Source organism: Artemia sp. Qi Xiang Cuo, chromosome 19, assembly GCF_049724085.1.
Source record: "Artemia sp. Qi Xiang Cuo chromosome 19, ASM4972408v1, whole genome shotgun sequence".
In the NCBI taxonomy this organism is placed as follows: Eukaryota; Metazoa; Arthropoda; class Branchiopoda; order Anostraca; family Artemiidae; genus Artemia; species Artemia sp. Qi Xiang Cuo.
In genome coordinates this window covers 55,292,044-55,311,208 of record NC_142812.1, presented here as the reverse complement: position 1 = coordinate 55,311,208, position 19,165 = coordinate 55,292,044, and the positions used below count along the sequence as shown (strand labels likewise).

Here is a 19,165-nt window from a genome sequence, read left to right as displayed (position 1 = left end):
TTGAATAAGTACAAAAGAAAATATTTGTAATATATATCGTTTTCAGTAAAACACTAATGACGTAGCACGTTTTAGACTTTTACAGTGAGAGAAGGAGGCGACATTCAAACTCTTGTTTGTACTGATTTTTGTTCGTTTCAAGCTTGATTTGCTTGATTGATTGATTGATTTGCTTGATTGATTTGCAAGCTTGATTGATTCAATTTTAGTTTATCTCGTCTTAAGATTTATTTATTCATTTACATTAGTACCGATTGTATGTTTGTTTGCCGTGATTGTTTATTTAATTTCTGTTCGTTTTGGGTTTCATTTATACTTCAATAGCAAAATATTTTTCTTCGTTTGAAGCTTTATTTATTCATTTATAGATTTATTATTCATTAGATTTATTTATTCACTAACATTATTACCTATTGAATGTTCTTTTGCTATGATTATTAGTTTAATTTCTGTTTGTTTTGGATTTAATTTATTCTTTAATAATAATTTCTGGTCGTTTTGAGTTTGAGCTATTGTAGGTTTCTATTTCTTCTGACGTTAAGTTTAATATGACCTTTACTTTTCTTTAAAAAACTTCTTTTTCGGAAAGTTTTGCTTTAATGAATTTTTGTTTGATTTTGATTGCCAAAGCTTCTAGTTTTTCAAAATTCTCTATTTCAAAATAACTTTTTACTCCAAAGTGAATTAACAGTCTTGGGAAGAACTAATAAAATAAAACTGAATATTAATGATAATAATTGTTGAAAGCTCATCATCTCAAGATTGTGTTTCACTCAGGGCCGAATTTAAAGCTTTGACGCTTCTAGGCCCAAGCATTTTTGCCGCTCCGTTTTGAAATCCTGCTCCGTTGAGGGGAAATCCCCAACATTTCGGAGATAGTGAAAGCAGCAGGGCCTAGTGGGCCTATTTGTAAATCCTGGTCTGGTTTCACTGCAGTTTTCATTTTATTTTCAATGTTGTATTAAGTGCAAAAGAAAATATTTGTAATATAGTTCGTTTGAAGACTATTATATAGGTGTCCAGACAGTTTTGGAAAGAGCTAATAAAATTAAACTGAATTTGCATGATTTTTAGAATAAAATATCGTTAATAAGTTTTTTTGGTTGGGTGGGGGAGTTGGGTCATGTAGGGAGGGCCAGGGGTCAGCTCCCTAGATTTTTAGAAAAAATATTGTTAACTTTATTTCCTTTTTTTTTTAGTGAGGCTGCTCTTCTGTAATTGTAAGTTAGACTAATGTAATTACTTTTATGAAAAACAAAATCTGTCAAAAAAACGATGCCTAAACTGAAAATGATCAGATTTTCTTTTTAGTTCTTCACTATCTAAACCAAAGGAATTTTCATAGACTCCAGTTTACGAATTTAGAACCCCTATTTGTTTTGTCACGCCAACGTAGACCCTCGTCGAGTCTCCCTTGGACCTCTTGAAGTCTACCTGGACTACTCTAAGGAATCACTGCTTTAGCCCTTGGGCTGTTAAGGGGGGCAGTAGCCCGCTCTTGTTGGGGATAATTTCTGTCCGTTGTAAGCTTCACTTGTAATTCATTTTAATTATGATGTCGGAGCAATATTTTGTTTTTGCGTTGCTACGTTTGTACTCCAGCTAAAAGATATGCAGAATCTGACTGGTTCTTTTTTATATGAAACTTTAAGTTAGTAGAAAGAACAAAGTGATATTTTTACTAGTAAATTCTCTGCTATCGATGGGTTCAACATATCTTACTTAAAACAGAAACGAGATTGTACAACTTTACTCCTTAGCTGGCCCATCAGAGGGTAAAACTCAGCCATATAGAAACCAGAATTACCTACAAGGAAAACCCATGTTTCGTCGCCTGTTATTATGGCATCTAGAAAGTCTGCTTTACCTTCCACAACCTCCACTATTTCACGGCACAATTCAACTTGTCATTGTTTCTGTTCATCAATCAGCACTTTTGGCACCAATTTTGCACAAACCTTTGTCATGTTGAGATTCTCGGTTACAATGTTATGTACCATCGACTTGCACAAATTAAATTCTTCTGCTATGAATTGCAGACTCAACTGACGGTCGGAGTCCAAGAGTCCCTTAACTTTTCCTTTAAGAGTCCACTTTCATCCGATGAACTCGTCGAAAGGCGTCCAGATCGATCTTTGTCCTGAACTGTCTCCCGCCCGTTTTTGAAGTCCTTGTGCCAACGAAAAACTATGGGTTTTCGACATGGCATAGTCTCCGTAAGCCTCTTCAATCAAGTCAAGAGTTTTTGAAGCAGTTTTGCCCAAGAGAAAGCAGAATTTGATGGCGTATCGCTGCTTTGTCGTGCACTCCATTTTTTACTTTTTATCCCACGACCAAAATGAAAAAACACACTTTTCGAAGCTATCGATCCTCACTCTCTCACTGTACAGAAGTGACTGCCGCAGGGTGCACAGGGTTTCAAACTTTTTGGTCAACACATATGCCCCTTGAGCATCCATAAATGTGTTCTTTTCGAACAAATTATGTCCATATTTTGTCTATAATATGTCCATCTTTAAATCTCAGAAACTAGTTTTTTTTACAACTCATAACCTCTTTCTATGCGGTCAGTTAACATCGAATATAATGAAAACGAAAAAGATTCATTTAGTACATCCATACAAAATGAACTAGTGTGAAAGCAGAAAAGTCATAAAAACATGTAAACAGTGAAAAACTAATTGTAGGAGCTTAAGACTCATCTTCCTACGAGAGTTCCGCTTGATAGGCATGGTCAGCATGAGGGTCAGCATTTTCACTTCTTTTGGTAGCTTTTTGCCAATCAGAGTATTTCTTGCGCATGGCATAAAGTACAATCCAGAAGTCAAGCGACGTTGCGGAGCGCTAGGTAAGCTGGGTTACCCTTCAATCAGGGGGGTGACATCCCCAAAGGTATAATTACTGGACCTTTGAACAATGCTGAACAAAATAGATATCTACACATTCTGATTGGATGCTGGTTTTCGGAACTGATAGGCAGGGGGGGGGGTTGCCCTCAAATCACTTTTGACTTTTATAAAGGGCACTAAACTTCAATCAAATGAGCCCCATCTGAAGTTTATACGACTACCCATTCCATAAAACCTTATATGCCCCTGGGGTATAACTTGCAACCCTTGTCCCAGGGCTCTTATGGGCTGTGTAAACACTGAGGGCATTGTTATATGTTCTTGGACCGTTTCTAACAAAATTTCTATCTCAAAATTTCTGTTGGATGCATCTAGGGTTAAGAATACGTGTGTGGAAGGGGGTGGCTCCAACCTTCTCCACCAAGGGTGGAGGGGAGGGGAGCTCACTCCAAGGGTGACACGGCCTTTGTGTTTCTAGAATTGTTCTTAAAAAAATTAGACAGAAGGTCAAACATTACCATAGAAAGGGGGGTATTGAGGAGGGAGTAGCCCCCGTAATATACGGAATAACTGCTGTACGTTTTTAGTTTTAATGTCACTCCTTACTTTCGGTAGAAAAAACTAGTTTTTGTATTTGTTTTTGATCGTTTTTCAGATAATCACAGGAAATCCACCCCCTCTGTGGAAAATTCCCCAACGAAGAATTCCTCTGTATAAAGTTCCTCCTATGCAAAATTCTTCCGCCGGGAAATTATCCCCGGACAATTCCATCCCTGCTGCGAATCCTTCTCAGAAGATTTTTGCTTACGATTCTGCCTGGAAAATACTCCTTACCATACTTTTATTTGAAGAAAGACTTGTATTCATTTGATTTCTGATCAATTTTAAGGTCATTGGGGAATATTTCTGTTTGGAAAATATCCCCCCCTGTAAAGTTTATCCCCCAGAAATTTTCCATGGAGACTTACTCCTGGTGATAATTTCCCCATGGAAGTTTCTCCCGTGGAAAATCCCCCCCCAAAAAAAAAGATCCCAAGAGAATTCCAACTCCGCTGAAAATTTCCCCTGAGAATTCCCTCAAAGTGTCTCTACATGTACAATGGGATCAACAACGAGAAAAAAGACAAATAACAAACATTCTGTATACAAATTCTGCTAAATTCTCCCATTTAAAAATTCGTCCCTGAAAAGTTCACCCCCTGGAACTTCCATCCTAATGGGAAATTCTTCCCATAGATTATCCATCCCCAGAAGATCTCCTTCTTCCTTTGGAAAATGTCGGTATACTTCCTTATAACAAATACTATATGTAAATAATGGACAAATTTCATAACTTGCAGCCCATCCTCTGGTGGTTCTGAGGGGTCATGTCATCTCCAAAGACATATCTTTTGTACCTTTCAATAATACTGAACAAAATGGCTACCTCAAAATTGTGATCAGACGACTTTCCGGAAAAAAGGGCGCGGGACGGGGCCTAGTTGTCCTCCAATTTTTTGGTCACTTAAAAAGGACACTAGATCTTTTAATTTTAGTTTGAACGAGCCCTCTTGCGTAATTCTAGTACCGTTGGTTTGGCATAATCACCCCTGATAAAGCAACAACAACAAATAACCCCGACTCCATGATGCTTCTTCTGGCAAACACTATAAAATTTTATTTTTGTAGATAGGAGCTTGGAACCTCTACAGTGGGGTTCTCTGATACGCTGAATCTGATGGAGTGATTTCCATTAGAATTCTTTGACTTTTATGGGCTGTTTTTCGCCTTTTTCGAAAATTTGGCAAAATTTCTCAGGCCCACTGATGCGTAACACTATGCTTCAAAAATATTATATATTTGGAATCAGCACGATAAGCTAATTTTATGGTAATATTATATATTAAAATATTGTATATTTGGAATCAGCACAATAAGCTAATTTTTTGGTACATCTATTGATATCAAAGCTGATTTAAGATCACCATTAATCTAATTTTTTCTTTGGCTAACTATTAACTTTGAATTATTAATACTTGATAAATAGATAGATGTTTTTAAATGACTATTGGAAGCCGGAAGCGATTGTTAACTAAAAAGGTGCTTGCTTGTCTATTATCTTGACTGTAGCATAAAAGCAAGGAGAAATAAAATCGTTTATAGATAAAAGAATACAATCTTGTAAAGAATTTCTAGAGTATTTGCAAATAATTGTCTGCGGAAAAGAGCAAGCAACCCGAAAAATAATAACGTTTGTAAAAAAAAATAATGTTTGTAAAATGTTAACATTGTATACATTTTATAACATTGTATACATTGCATAATGTGAAGGCACAACATTGTATAATGTTGTGCGTTCATTAAAAAGCAAATTGAATAAAAAATGCTTCACCCTAAATCGTCATGAATTTACACCCCCGAACGTCAGTACTGTTAAAAGTGCAATATTACGCTTTACGAATATTAAATACTATGAAAAAAAATCTTTTCTCTTGTTTATATTTTGGACATTCAGATCACTTATTCACTTTAATCAATAATCATTCATAATAATAAACTATAATGTGTATGAAAATCAATCAATTCTGATTAGAAAGAGGGTTATACATTGAGAAGAGGGTCAATATCAAAAGTAAAATTTCAGACAGCAATAGGTGTTGAAACCACAGGTGTGAACTATAAATGCAGTACTAAAAGCTTTCAATGTTATCTATTAAAATGTAGTTTGCTGGAAGTACAAGGATTAAATGGATGGCGGGGGAGGGGGGGGGGAAACACAATAAAATAATCTAAAGTTTTCACTGACTTGCAGTTTCAAGGTTCTTTATGAGGACGACTAATATCCAGGGTATGTATAACATAAGAAATTCTCGATGTTTGCATAATTTTAGAGACACATTTCCATTGATCGGGTTGTTTTTTCTTTCGGGGGATCATAATCCACTTCAAAGGGTCATCTTCAATTGAGCTAGGATAACTATCCATTTGGTCATATATTTGTAAGTTTTTTTTTATTCATAGAATATGTTGCGAAGCAAGAAAGATTAGTTATTAAGGTTTTCCTAAGGGTGTATTTTTGCGTCATACAGAACCAATATGTCCCTGCTTCTCGTTCCTAGTTAATCATCGTTTTGTGGTAATCAAGAAGCTTGTTTTAATTTTAGCCAGCTAAGCAATTCTTGGAAATCTGGAACACATTCCTGGCCTGTTCATTGTCTTGATCAGAATCATACTCGTCTGTATTAGCAAATCGAAATTGTTTTACTTATATAAACTGTTGTAGGCAATAATTAATTCCAGCTGATGGCGCTTATACTTCCTATGCAAAAACAAAAAACACAAATACTAGATTAGCACTTACTAAAAACTAAACAGAATAAGGCACGATAATTTTTTTATTTGATTTGATTTTTTTTTTTAAATTTGATTTGATTTGATTTTTTTTTTTTTTTTTTTTATTTGGTAGGGGGTTTTAATCTATCCTCGGATCTTTTATTTAACGCTGCTAAAACCTAACCTCAGTATCAAGCTGTCCAATGCCAAAGCAACTGTCCACACTGCTCCTCTATCTCGACCTATTAGAAGCATCACTTTACTCCTCCCATGAAGTTTAAATTTTCTTTAAACCCTTCTAGATTATATTGAAAACCACAATGCCTTTCCGTGACGATCGATAACATTTTGAATAGAGATAAATCCTTTTATTAGACAGTGAAGATAGCAATAAAAAATATATTGGATATTAAATTCACATGTAGAGTGATCAAAATATCCAGTGTTTTTTTCACTATCTAATAAAAGGATTTATCCCTATTCGAACCGTTATTTAAACTATTTCATATGACCTCTTCTCATCAAATTCAGGGACGATCAGCTTTCTATTTGAATTAAAATGGCTGCTCAAGAAGCACAATCTTAGGCAGTCCGTAATCTTTCATCCATGAAACGTACACACGTCATCTTATCTTTACTGCCATTTTAGCCATAAAACATTGGATTGGACAACACTTTTTGCAGCTGGCGCATCAGTAGTGAGCCAGTCAAACAAATACATAAGACTACCCCAAGGCAATTCCTCTGGAAAACATTTAATAAATCTTAGTTTCGAAGTAACCACTTCAGAGCCAAACTTGACCATTGTCATTGCCATGGTTTCCTATATTCCAATTTTCGTTCACAGAATTATCGCCCCGTTTTCCAAACTGTTCAGCTGCAAAAATACCCTGTGCTATGGCTATTCTACCTTTTAAATATTCACCGCATCTACTGTCTTTACTATTAGTAGCCTTTCTGACAAGTGTTCTTCATGCAAGTGCTCTCTGGTTCTGAGAACAGGGTTGCAAACTTTTGGATCGATGAATGTGTCCCCTGAGCCTCCAAAATTTTTAGATAGCCATTTTGTTCAACGTGTTAAAAGTTTTAGAAATTAGGTCTTTGAGGATGATAACCCCCTCAGAGCCCTTAGTTAAAAGTGCCCTATGAGCCCTTAGTTAAAAGAGCCCTAAGAGCCCTTAGTCATTTTTAGTTAAAATATCTGTGTTGAAATCTCCAAAACTACAGGTCGTTTGTATTATTAATCAAAAGACGCTTTTTAAACCCCTTTTGAAGTGGACAGTTAACATAATTATTATGAAAACGAAAAAAAAATCCATATAAAACGTTCATACAAAATGACTTAGTGTGAAAGCAAGAAAACTTGGATAAACAGGTAAATCCCTTACTTTGGAGAAAACCCTTTGGGAAAATGTCTCTGGCAAAACCTGGACACTCAAAAAAAAGAAAAAATACCGAGAAAAAGTATTACGTTGGAGAAAAGAGAGATTTTTTTTTACCCAAATACATATCCAGTTGGGGAATGTTTCGTTTTATGTAATAAATTTAAAAAATGTGTCCCTTTTTCCTTTTATGTCATTGTGTCCCGACAAATGAGAATGTATTCTTTTGACATAAAATTTGTCGAGCTGACAACCCTGTCTGAGAACAAGAAATAATGTTGCTCCTGACGGGTAATTTCACATTGCTTGAACACTGTTTCGGATGAACCTCTGGTCAGCGAATAAATAGCCGCTAATTAGCTGATTTAAAATTTTGTGTCTACTCTAATGAAATATACCAATGCAGAGAGACGTCTTTGGCATTTAACGATTTTAGGTTGATGCAAGAACACCCTAAAGCGGACGAAAAGTAGTGCATTAACCCAATCTTCCAATTGGTACAGTGTTTTCTTCCTTGACAACTTATTATATTAATCCCTTTTTATTTTCCCTATGGATTGTATTATTCTAACTTAGTTTGCATTTAATGTTGTTATATGTTGTCTAGAGGAATAACTCTTAGTCGCTACAATTTTCAGATTTGGCTTCGAGATGCAGTTCAGTGCATAACCTGCGGTACAATTTGCCATAAGAAATGCAAAGACAGCTGTCGTAAGACGGTATGCCAGCCAATGAGAAAACGGGAGAAAGGACATCTTTTAAAAAAGACAGATATTCACGAAGATTTGAAGATTCCATTTTCTATTGAAGATGTCGAGGTAACATTTCTTCTTTATAAAAACAAATAAATGTGAACTTTCTCAAATGATAATTGATTATTGAATTCCATCATTAAGAACTAATTGTATTATTGAATTACACCTTTAATGATAAATTCAGCTTTAAAGAATGCATCAAACCTACAAAAATGTATGTTTATTTTGTCAGAAAGAATCAAGCTCTACTACCACTGATGCTGATAGTGCCAAAACAGCTACCTTTTATACCATGACTATTAATACTACTGCTACTACTATATTACTACTCATAAGTGTTGCAATGTTACTAGCATAACTAATTCTACCACTGCTACTACTGGTGTTGTCGTGACTATTCTGGCACAGTTTTCTTAGTCTTTGTAGTATTTCACCCTGATTTACCAAAACCATGACGAATAATATGTCAAAAGCTTCTGGCACGAAATGACATATGAATACGGCAAATTACGCAACTACCATTACGACTACGATTTTTCATAGTCGTTGTTTCAGCTTTTTCTTCTACCACCATGATTATTACTAAGTCAACACCTAATCTTGTGGATTCTACGACTTCTATGAACACCAAAATATTACGCCTATTAGGAAAACTACAGAATACGGTTACTATGACTACTTACCAGTACTATTGATGAGGATTTTCGTAGTCTTGGTTGCAACTTAGCCTCATATACAACTGCCACGGCTATTTCAAAGTCGGTAAGTGTTGCTACAAGCATCAAGACTGCTTAACAATGGTGTGACCGCAATTTTCCTCAGTCTTTGTGGTGTAACACTTTCATATTATACTACCTTAACAATTACGAAGTCAACAATGATTGCTCTGAAAATTATAACTACCATAAATACTACGAACTTAAACTGATATGGATACTACGACTTCGAACTACAATTACCTTGACTTCTATGACGAGTACTACAGCTAATTTCAAATATTATTACCGTTTGAACTGCCATAACTGGCCATTGGGGCAAGGGTTGGACAGCCTGACTCTTTGTGGTAATTAAATAAAAAAAAACAAGTTTTTTAAACTGAAAGTAAGGAGCGACATTAAAACTTAAAACGAACAGAAATTATTCCGTATATGAAAGGGGCTGTCCCCTCTTCAACGCCTCGCTGTTTACGCTAAAGTTTTTTACTGTTTAAAAAATGAAGTTATGAGACAGATTCAAACTTTAGCGTAAAGAGCGAGGCGTTGAGGAGGGGACAGCCCCTTTCATATACGGAATAATTTCTGTTCGTTTTAAGTTTTAATGTCGCTCCTTACTTTCAGTTTAAAAAACTTGTTTTTTTATTTAATTTCTGATCGTTTTTTAGTTAATGCAGCTTTTATTTGCATAAAAATTTTACTTTTCTTTTGCTAAATGGATGTCTTTACAAATTAACTTACGTAACTAACTTCTATATTCGTATATTTTTCTTCTAGCAAAAAATACAAAGTTGCAGATTTTTGCAGATATGAGCTTGAAACCTATGTAATAGGGTTTTCTGATACGCTGAATCTGACGGTGTGATTTTCATTAAAATTCTTTTACTTGTAGGGGATGTTTCCGTCCTCTTTGAAAAATCGAGTAAATTTTCTCAGGCTCGTAGCCTTTGATGAGTAATAGTAAACTTAATAAAATTTATATATTTAGAATCAGCATTATAAACATATTCTTTTGATACATTTATTGACATCAAAATTCCGTTTTTAAAAGTTTCGATTACTATTGAGCCGTATTGCTTGTTTTTTTATTTTATTTTATCACGTATATGTTATTACGTATATGAGGGGGTTGTCCCCGTAGTCAATACCACGCTCTTTAAGTTAAAAGAAAAAAAAAAATTTTATTCACAAACGCCTTAATCACAAAGGCTGTTTAATTAGACCAGATAGCTCTTTTGAAAGCACTAAAAAAAACTGTAGCGTTAAGAGCGAGGTATTGACTTGGGGGAGAACCCCCTCACATACGTTATAATTTCTGTTCGTTTTAAGTTCTAATATTCCTTCTTACATTTCAGTTGAAAAACTTGTTTTTTTTTTTATTTAATTTCTGATCGTTTTTTAAATAAAGCTTGGAAATCCGGCGCCCCCTTCATAGAAGTGTCCCTTACCCCAAAGAAACATCCTCCACGGAAATATTCTCCAGAGTAACCCCCTCCTCTAGCCCCCCCTTCCAGAAAAAATCCTTCCTGAAAATGGTTGTATACTTCCCAATAACCAATAAATAATGCTGGTAAGTCCGGCGCCCCCTTCATAGCAACTTCCCTTCTCCCATGAAAACTTCCTTCATGAACAGATCCTCCAACATAACCCCCGACCCACGCCTCCCTCCCACTACCAGAAAAAAACCTCCTGAAAACTTCTGTATACTTCCCAATAACCAATACTATATGTTAACATTGGGTAAAGTTCATAACTTAAAGCCCTCCCTCTGGGAACTTCGGTGGATTAAGTCATCCTAAAAGACATATTTATCATATTTTCGACCATGCTGAACAAAATGGCTATCTCAAAATTTTGATCGGGTGACTTTGGGAAAAAAATGAGCGTGGGAGGGGGCCTAGTTGCCCTCCATTTTTTTTGGTAAATTAAAATAGTCACTTTAACTTGTAGTTTCAGTTCCAGTTAGTACTCTAAGGATTATATAGGACAACTGGGTCGATACGATAATCAATGGGAAAAAAAAAACAAAAAAAAAAACAAACAAATAAAAACGCATCCGTGATCTTTATTATGGCAAAAAATGTAAAATTCCACATTTTTGTAGATAGGAGCTTGAAACCTCTACAGTAGGGTTCTCTGATACGCAAAATATGATGGTGTGATTTTCATTAAGGTTCTAGAACTTTTAGGGGTTCTTTCCCCCTTTTTTTGAAAATCAGCCAAATTTTCTCAGGTGCGGAACTTTTGATGGGTAGCACTAAACTTGATGAAAGTTACATATTTGAAATCAGCATTAAAATCTGATTCTTTTGATATATCTATTGGTATCAAAAACCCGTTTTCTAGAGTTTCGGTTACCATTGAGCCGGGTCGCTCCTTACTTACAGTTCGTTACCACGAACTGTTTGATCCTTGCTTGTTTTATATTCGACGTCGTTATTCGTTTTCCTCCAGGTTTTGTTTGATTTGTTCATTTATAACAATTTATGATTGCCACAAGTTTGAGTTAACATGCGAGGTAATTCCTAGTCGTTTTTTAGTTTTAATATCATCCCATATTTTCATTGGATAGGATTACTCCTTTTTTAAGATTGGGTTTAAATGTGCTAAGAGTAGGTTTCAAGATTAGAGTGAAGTCCTTAAGTACCGTAGATGGTGAAATGATGGTGTAGATGGTGAAAATGATATCTGATTGTTTGAATTGGTGCAAAGAAGAAACTTGCGCAACCAAAAATGTATTAAAAAAAAAAAAAAAAAAATTTGAATTCAGTGTTTAACGAAAAAGACCTATGTATGCAGCAGCGTACGCCATATTTTAAAAAAAGTTTGTATGTGAAAGATTCTGTGAAAAAAATGAGATGAAAGTGTATGGCACCAATCAGCTAAAGAAGGTGTATCTTTCCTTTGAATGTTTAGTTGTCTTTGGGGGTCAACAGATTTTTAAAATTTATGGTTTTACGGATGAAAAGTGTTGCCGAATTCTCTAATTGGTTTTGCTTATATGTTTTCATAGTTTAACCTGACAACAGGACTTTGATGGGGGTTATGGGGGACTCTGAGCTCTGTTTGAAAAATTGGGACAGGTCATTACGAACCACTTTACTGCCGTATATACCTATTGGTGTAGGAGAAACTACATAATACTAATTAAAATGCAATACTTCATAAAACTTCATAAAAACTTCAGAGTTTTGAAAAAAAAAACAAAGAAAAATCTTAGAAACTGGGCGTCCAAGCATGATTAGAACTAAGTTGGGTTCCCGGGAGAAAAGTTGTTTCATATATAATGTCTTTTGCACTTTAACAATAAATGTGTGAGAGGAAATTGATTGGGGACAAAAGCCTTGGAATATTCTCTTTATAAAACGTTTCTTTATCAAACAGTTTTTGTGTCAATCTGAACTTTTACTCTAGGAATTAATAGAAGACAATCCATTCTTACCAACAGAAGACGAAGAAGGAGACGAATTAAACGCAGCAGTACATCGCATACTGAGGGTTGATCACGATGAAAAAGTCACCCAATTGGCAAAAGAAACGGCGCATGAGCTGTATGATCATTTAACGTTTCAAGAGAGAAAAGAGAAAATATTATCCATGGTAAGTAGGTTTTGGTATTGATGACCATGTGCCTGAGGCCGCACATGGTTGACAACCCGGCGTGCTGGCAGTGAGCGCACTAAGGACTGTTAAGTCCTAGCTCAAGACCTTCCCCAGGTTGGAACCCTTTCTACTCAGATAAGTATGATGGTTTTTTACTTAAGCTAGTAGTCCTGTTATGCAATCATAAGGGCTAGATATGCGTTGCTTTTGTTACTGTGTTTTAAGAGCACACAAATGCAGATGCAAAGCTGACTTTTTCAAAAGAAAAGACAGTGCATATGTAGCATATTATTTAAGTCTGTATAACATGGCCACTCAAGAAAGACAATTCTGAGCCAAGCTATAAAGTAGCATACTAAGTGAGCTGCCAAGTAACTACACAAGCCTTGTATTGAAAATATTCCACCTTTGTATGAAAATCCCTCTAACTTAAAAGTTAGCCTAGAAAAAGCTCAAAATGAGGGCTAACCTAGAAACAATTTTTTTCTTCGAATCCTGATGTAAAATACGCTCATATTGAGCCAATATATGGTCATTTTGACCATCGCTATGGTCATTATTGTGAATGAACGATACAGCCATTTTGAGCTTGTAAAAAAAAAGCCTGTTCAGGCCTTGACGGACCAAATTTTATGATAGGGATTGCCCCCTCCTCAGTACCTCACTCTTTGCAATAAAGTTTGACTTTTTGTTCCAATTATTTAAGAATGACTCCTGAAACACAAGGGCCGTTTCATTAGACAAATGAGCTTTTTTTAAATGTTCTAATTTCAATTTTCAGTTCTTGAAAAATATATAACTGATCTTATTCTTGGTAGTGACGCTTACAGTCCCGTTTTCCTGTGGGAAATTTTACATTGTCAGAACATGTGAACAGTTGGAAGAAGGATGACACGAAGACAAACTTTCAATAGAGAAATATCTAAAATCTAAAAGTAAAACTGTCAATTTTGATTCTGCTTTAACCCTCGAAGCTTTTGAATGCCTTATTGCCCACACCTTTTTTCCCATATCAACCTTATTGCCCACAGTAGAAGACCACAATCTTTTATGGAGACAGTTCAAATTAAAAATATATACGTTGGCTTTATTAAAACCTATTGGCGTAAAATATATACTTTTTTGTAGAAAAAGATCTCGCTTTAAACAGAGATACTGGAGATATTTCTATCAACTATATTTAGGGAAATTTAATAAAAAGAAATCCAGAATAAATTCCTCCCTATTTTTAAAATAAATCAATTAGCCGTGTTAACACAAATACAATCACTAGAAAGGCTTCTGCAATCACTAGGGAAAGTTTACTCGCTCAATCTAGTCTTTGAATCTAGTCTTTCTATCTAGTCTTTCTCATCTAGTCTTTCTAGTCTTTCAATCTAGTCTTTCAATCAATCTAGTCTTTCTCTTTTTTGATTGTGTTTCTCAGTCGAATTGACAAAATAAACCTAAGACTTAAAGGGATTTATTACAATTATTTTGTATTTCTTTTTTATGTTCTTCTTCTTTATATCTTTGTTCTTCTTTTCCCCTTTTATAGCGCAGACAATGGCTTAGCAGTTGATTTATAAGCCTCTACCTCTGATTTGCGCTGGTCCTATTTTTTTCTTCTTTTTTTTCTTTTTTTTTAATCACTAAGAATCATCCTCCTTTGGTTTCTTAATATCCTTAATTTGTTTCCTCCGTTTTTATTCGAAATAAAAAAAAAATTTAATAAAAAATTAACTTGAAAGAGGCTACCCATCCTCTCGTCATTTTCAATCCCAAGGAGACTTTCCAGATGAAAAACTGCCAAAAAAGTTTATACCAGCTACTCAAATGCATTATTTCAGTTTTATTTTGGAGGCTTTTTCAGTTTTCAGTTTTATTTATTTTATTTTCAGCTTTATTTTGGTGGGTAAAAGCCTAGATTTTTAAAGGGGACCAGCTGTCACAAAGATCACAAAGATCACATCCTTTCTGAAGCAAAAACTTGTATAGGATTCGATTATTTAAATGAAACTAAATCAACGCCAGATTTAGTAATGATTCTAATTCTTCCTTAGAATTCTTATAAAATACAAAAAAATTAAATATAAAACAAATAAAAAAGATGAAACCTCGTCTCTTCTACTTTTTCGTATCCTTCATCCCAACCCCTAAAAATGAAGCCCGATCTATCAATCAATAGAAATACTAGTGCTAAATTTTGCAAATTTTAGTAAATTTTGCCATCCTATTCTAGCAATTTCATCTTGGACTTGAGGATTAATTAAGAACAAGGACAATTCATAATGAAGCGAGAATCTTGATTAAGAATTAGAAAGGCCCTCCTTGACTTCGCAATTTAATCAACAAAACTTTCAGTATCCTGTTCCAAGTGAGTTTGGAATTGTCAAAAAAGTTCCCGTAATATTCTGGATCATCAAACTAGTCTTGATAGTAAATCTAACGTGATAAGCCACACCAAAAACTTTTCTTTGTTCAGTAATCAAAACAGCCTTTCATTCATTTTTTATTAATTAGATAAATAAAACAGTGTTTTTCATTAAGCAAGTGAAAAAAAGGAATGATAGATTTAATAGAGGGAGTTGAGTATAGTGAGTGATGGAGACTGGATTGGTTATTATTATTTTTCCTTTATATTTTATTTATGTATTATCATTTTTAATTCAGTTATTTATTTTTTTTTATTTTTATTTTTTTACTATTATTATTATTTATATATATATATATATATATATATATATATATATATATATATATATATATATATATATATATATATATATATATATATATATATATATATATATATATATATATATATATATATATATATATATATATATATATATATATATATATATATATATATATATATATATATATATATATATAGGATATAGTTTATCTATTTTTGGTTTATTTATAATAGTTTTAATCAAATAGTTGAGGGTTATTAAATAGTTGAGTTAACAGGTAAGTAGTTACGTGGAGTTTCGCGCGATCACAAACCTTCGTAGGTTTTCTCCAGCGTGAAAGTGTTGTTTAATTTATTTATTTGTTTATGAATGTAGATTAATAAACTTATATGAACTTAAAAATAAATAAACTAGAAATTAATACGAACGGGATTTCAAATAGTTCGGCTTTTATGGATATACCGATTTAGACTGTGCATAATCGAATTTTTTTGTATAAGAGCCTATATTAAACTGCATCTTTCTTTAACCCCAGTAATAGCCTTTTATTCATTTGTATTAATTCATTTATTATCAAATTTATTCTTATAGTGTTAAATATTTTACATATTTTATATAATCTTCTATATCTAATGCACAAATTCATTTATATTAAATTACAAAAAAAATGAAACTTGTAATCAAGAAAGAAAAAATTAAATATGATTTGAGTCCGGAAATTTAGTTTTTGTTTGGAAATAGTGTTCTAGACTGTGATTAAATAAAAAAAAGTTTTTCAACTGAAATTAAGGTGTAGAATTTAAACTTAAAACGAACGGAAATTATGATGTATGAGAGGGGCTACCGACCCTCGTTCTTTCTGCTAAAAGCTTAAAAGCAAAGAGAGAACAAAAAAATCTCAAGATTAAGAATCAAACGAGACTATGCCCAGTAGAAGGAAAAGACAAACTAAAACGAAATAATAAAATAATAAAACGAAAACTAAAACTAAAAATAAATAATAATAATAATAAACGAAATTTGTTTCAATAATAAAGGATCATTTGAAAGATGTTGCCCACCCTTCCGTAATTTTTAACCCTAAAGAAGCTTTCCGGATGAAAACGGCCGAAATATCTAAAATAATCTATAAAAACCTAATATTAAATAAAATCTAAAACTAAGAAATAATAAACAAACCAATATGTATACATAAAATTAATACTACTATGAATGAGCACTATAGAAGTATTTGCATAAACAATTGCGAGAAATAAAAAATAATAAAATAAAAAACAAACCAATGTCTTCATATATAAAATTAGTACTACTGCAATTGAGCACACAAATAATATATATAGATATTGGTTAGTATTTATTTTATTATTTTTTATTTCTTGCAATTGTGTACATGTTACTGTGAATGTCTAAAATCTGGGTAATGTCGACATTCACCGGTGAATGTCCAAAATTACTTTTTCTCTGCTTGGATTCAATTAGCTTTGCGAGTCAGCTTTTTCAGTCTTATGCAAGCAATGATGGTAAAAGTTAAAGTTAGGTTAGATTATGTTAGCTTTAGATTAGGTTAAATCTGGTTATTAATATCAGAAATAGGTTGGAAACCGAACCAAACCTAATCTAACTTAACCTAACCTGTCATCATCAAACCTTGCATTAAACTGAAAAAGCTGACTGGCAACGCTGACTAAATCCAAGGAGAAAAAAAGGTATTTCGGACATTCATCGGTGAATGTCGACAGTCAGCAATTTCGAACATTCACGGTAACATATACAAATACTTATCTGGGACTCGATAGCAGTAGTATTAATTCTATACATACATAGTGGTTCATTTTGTATTTCTTAATTTTATTTTTTATTTTATTTTTGGTTTTATAAATTACTTTAGATTTCATCTTTGATTTTCGTCTACATTTAGCGTTGAAGACACCTTGTTTCATACGGGCAAAGTATCCACGTCGTTTAGTTTCTCTTCCTTCTACTGTCCGCAGTCTCGTTTGTTTCCTTCACCGTAATATTTTTTTTCTCTTTGTTTATGTCATGGCTGTCCAGATCAGCTTTAGATTTTCATACATTGAAGAAGAAAAATACTTCTCATTCAAACTCAATGGCCAATGTGTTCAACATTCAAATGCAAACTCAATGTGTTTGAGCAGTCTTCCTTAAAAGATTCTAAACAAAAGTCAAACTTTAGCGTTAATAGCGAGGATTAGGGAAGGGGCAGCCCCTCTCATATACGGAATAATATCTGTTCGTCATAGGTTTTAGTGTTGGTCCATGCTTTCAGTTGAAAAAAACTTGTATCTTTACATCTAATTTCCGTTTTCTACTCATGCCAGGAAATCCCTTTCCCTCCCCCTCCCTCTCTGTACAGTTTCTCCTGAAAAAAATTCTCTGAAAACTTTCTCTACGAAATATTTTTCCCGTGATAAATCCCCCCTGAATAAAGTCCCCCCTGCATAAAATCCCCCCCCCCTAAAAAAATCTGTATATTCACTAGTAACAAATACTACATGTGAGCAACGGACAAATTGCGTAGCTTAGAGCCCTTTCTTCGGGAACAATTGGAGGTCACATCATCCCCAAAGGATAAGTTAATGGACCTTTCAACTATTCTGAACGAAACGAATATCTCAAATTTTGATCAAATGTCTTGGGGAAAAAGGGGCGTGGGTGGGGCTACTAGGCTTCCAATCTTTTTGGTCACTTAAAAATGACACTAGAACTTTCTAAGACCTTAAATTTAGTTTTCAAAATAATTCGGTACTAAATTATTGGAAAAGAACCTCGATTTGCAGAACTAACACTTATCATCGAACTTTAAATCAGTCAACTTGAATTATTTTCTTTAATAGGCACAGCTGTGTCATCTGCAAAAAGAATTGCAAGTCCATTATTTCCCAAGTGTCATTGTGTAAAATCATTAATATATGCCAAAAATTGAAGTAGACTTAATACTGAAGCGTCTACTTAAGCGCCTTTTTTTCACAACATTTTTCTTGAACCACCGTAATAGCTATCAATTCATTTATCTTTAGCTAAAATAACAAAAAAAAATAAAATAAAAGAAGAGATGAAAAGAACCAATGAAAATTTAAGCAAAAAATTAAAACTGAATTTGAGAGCAATAATTTCGAAATATTTCGATTTTGTATGGAAATAGCATTCTAGACTCTGACTAAGAGATAATAGTCGAAATTCTGTTTCTATTTGAGCGATCATTAATATGTATCAAAATAAAAGCGGACTTGATGTTGAACCTTGAGGAACACCAACATTATCAGCGCTATTTCAATCAAACAGATTTCCATCAACATCTACTGCAATTTTCCGTTCACAGAGGTATGATTCTATTAATAAATTTTTTCCCATACTTTGGTTGACGGCTATAAAATTAGAATGCAGGTATTATTATTTATAACAGAAAGTTCTCCAATTTCTACACTGGTATTACATAGGCAACTTTAATCCATTAGGAAATTAATTAAAAAAAAACTTCCGACAAATAAGTTTTTCAAAGAAAAGTAAAGGCCATTTTAAACTCAAGCTCAGCAGATACAAATACCTGTTAAAATTAAAGCTCAAAACGACCAGAAATCAAACAGTTTGTGGTAACGAACTGTAACTAAGGAGCGACCCGGCTCAATGGAAACCCAAACTCTAGAAAACGGGATTTTGATACCAATAGATACATCAAAAGAATCAGATTTTAATGCTGATTTCATCAACTTTAGTCCTACCCATCAAAAGTTACGCGCCTGAGAAAATTTATCTGATTTTCGAAAAAAGGGGAAAAGACCCCCTTAAAAATTATAGAACGTTAATGAAAATAACACCATCATATTAAGCGTATCAGAGAACTCTACTGCA

At 33.7% G+C, this 19,165-nt stretch overlaps 1 protein-coding gene across 1 annotated transcript in view; it reads left to right on the top strand.

Annotated features, from left to right (window-relative positions):
• Positions 1 to 19,165, top strand: part of Pdzd8 (PDZ domain containing 8) — a 245,494-nt gene that overhangs the window by 207,804 nt on the left and 18,525 nt on the right. The window contains exons 12-13 of the mRNA XM_089105143.1: positions 8,182 to 8,361; positions 12,426 to 12,611. Of these exons, the coding sequence (XP_088961269.1) occupies positions 8,182 to 8,361; positions 12,426 to 12,611 (366 nt within the window). The remainder of the gene's footprint in view (positions 1 to 8,181; positions 8,362 to 12,425; positions 12,612 to 19,165) is intronic.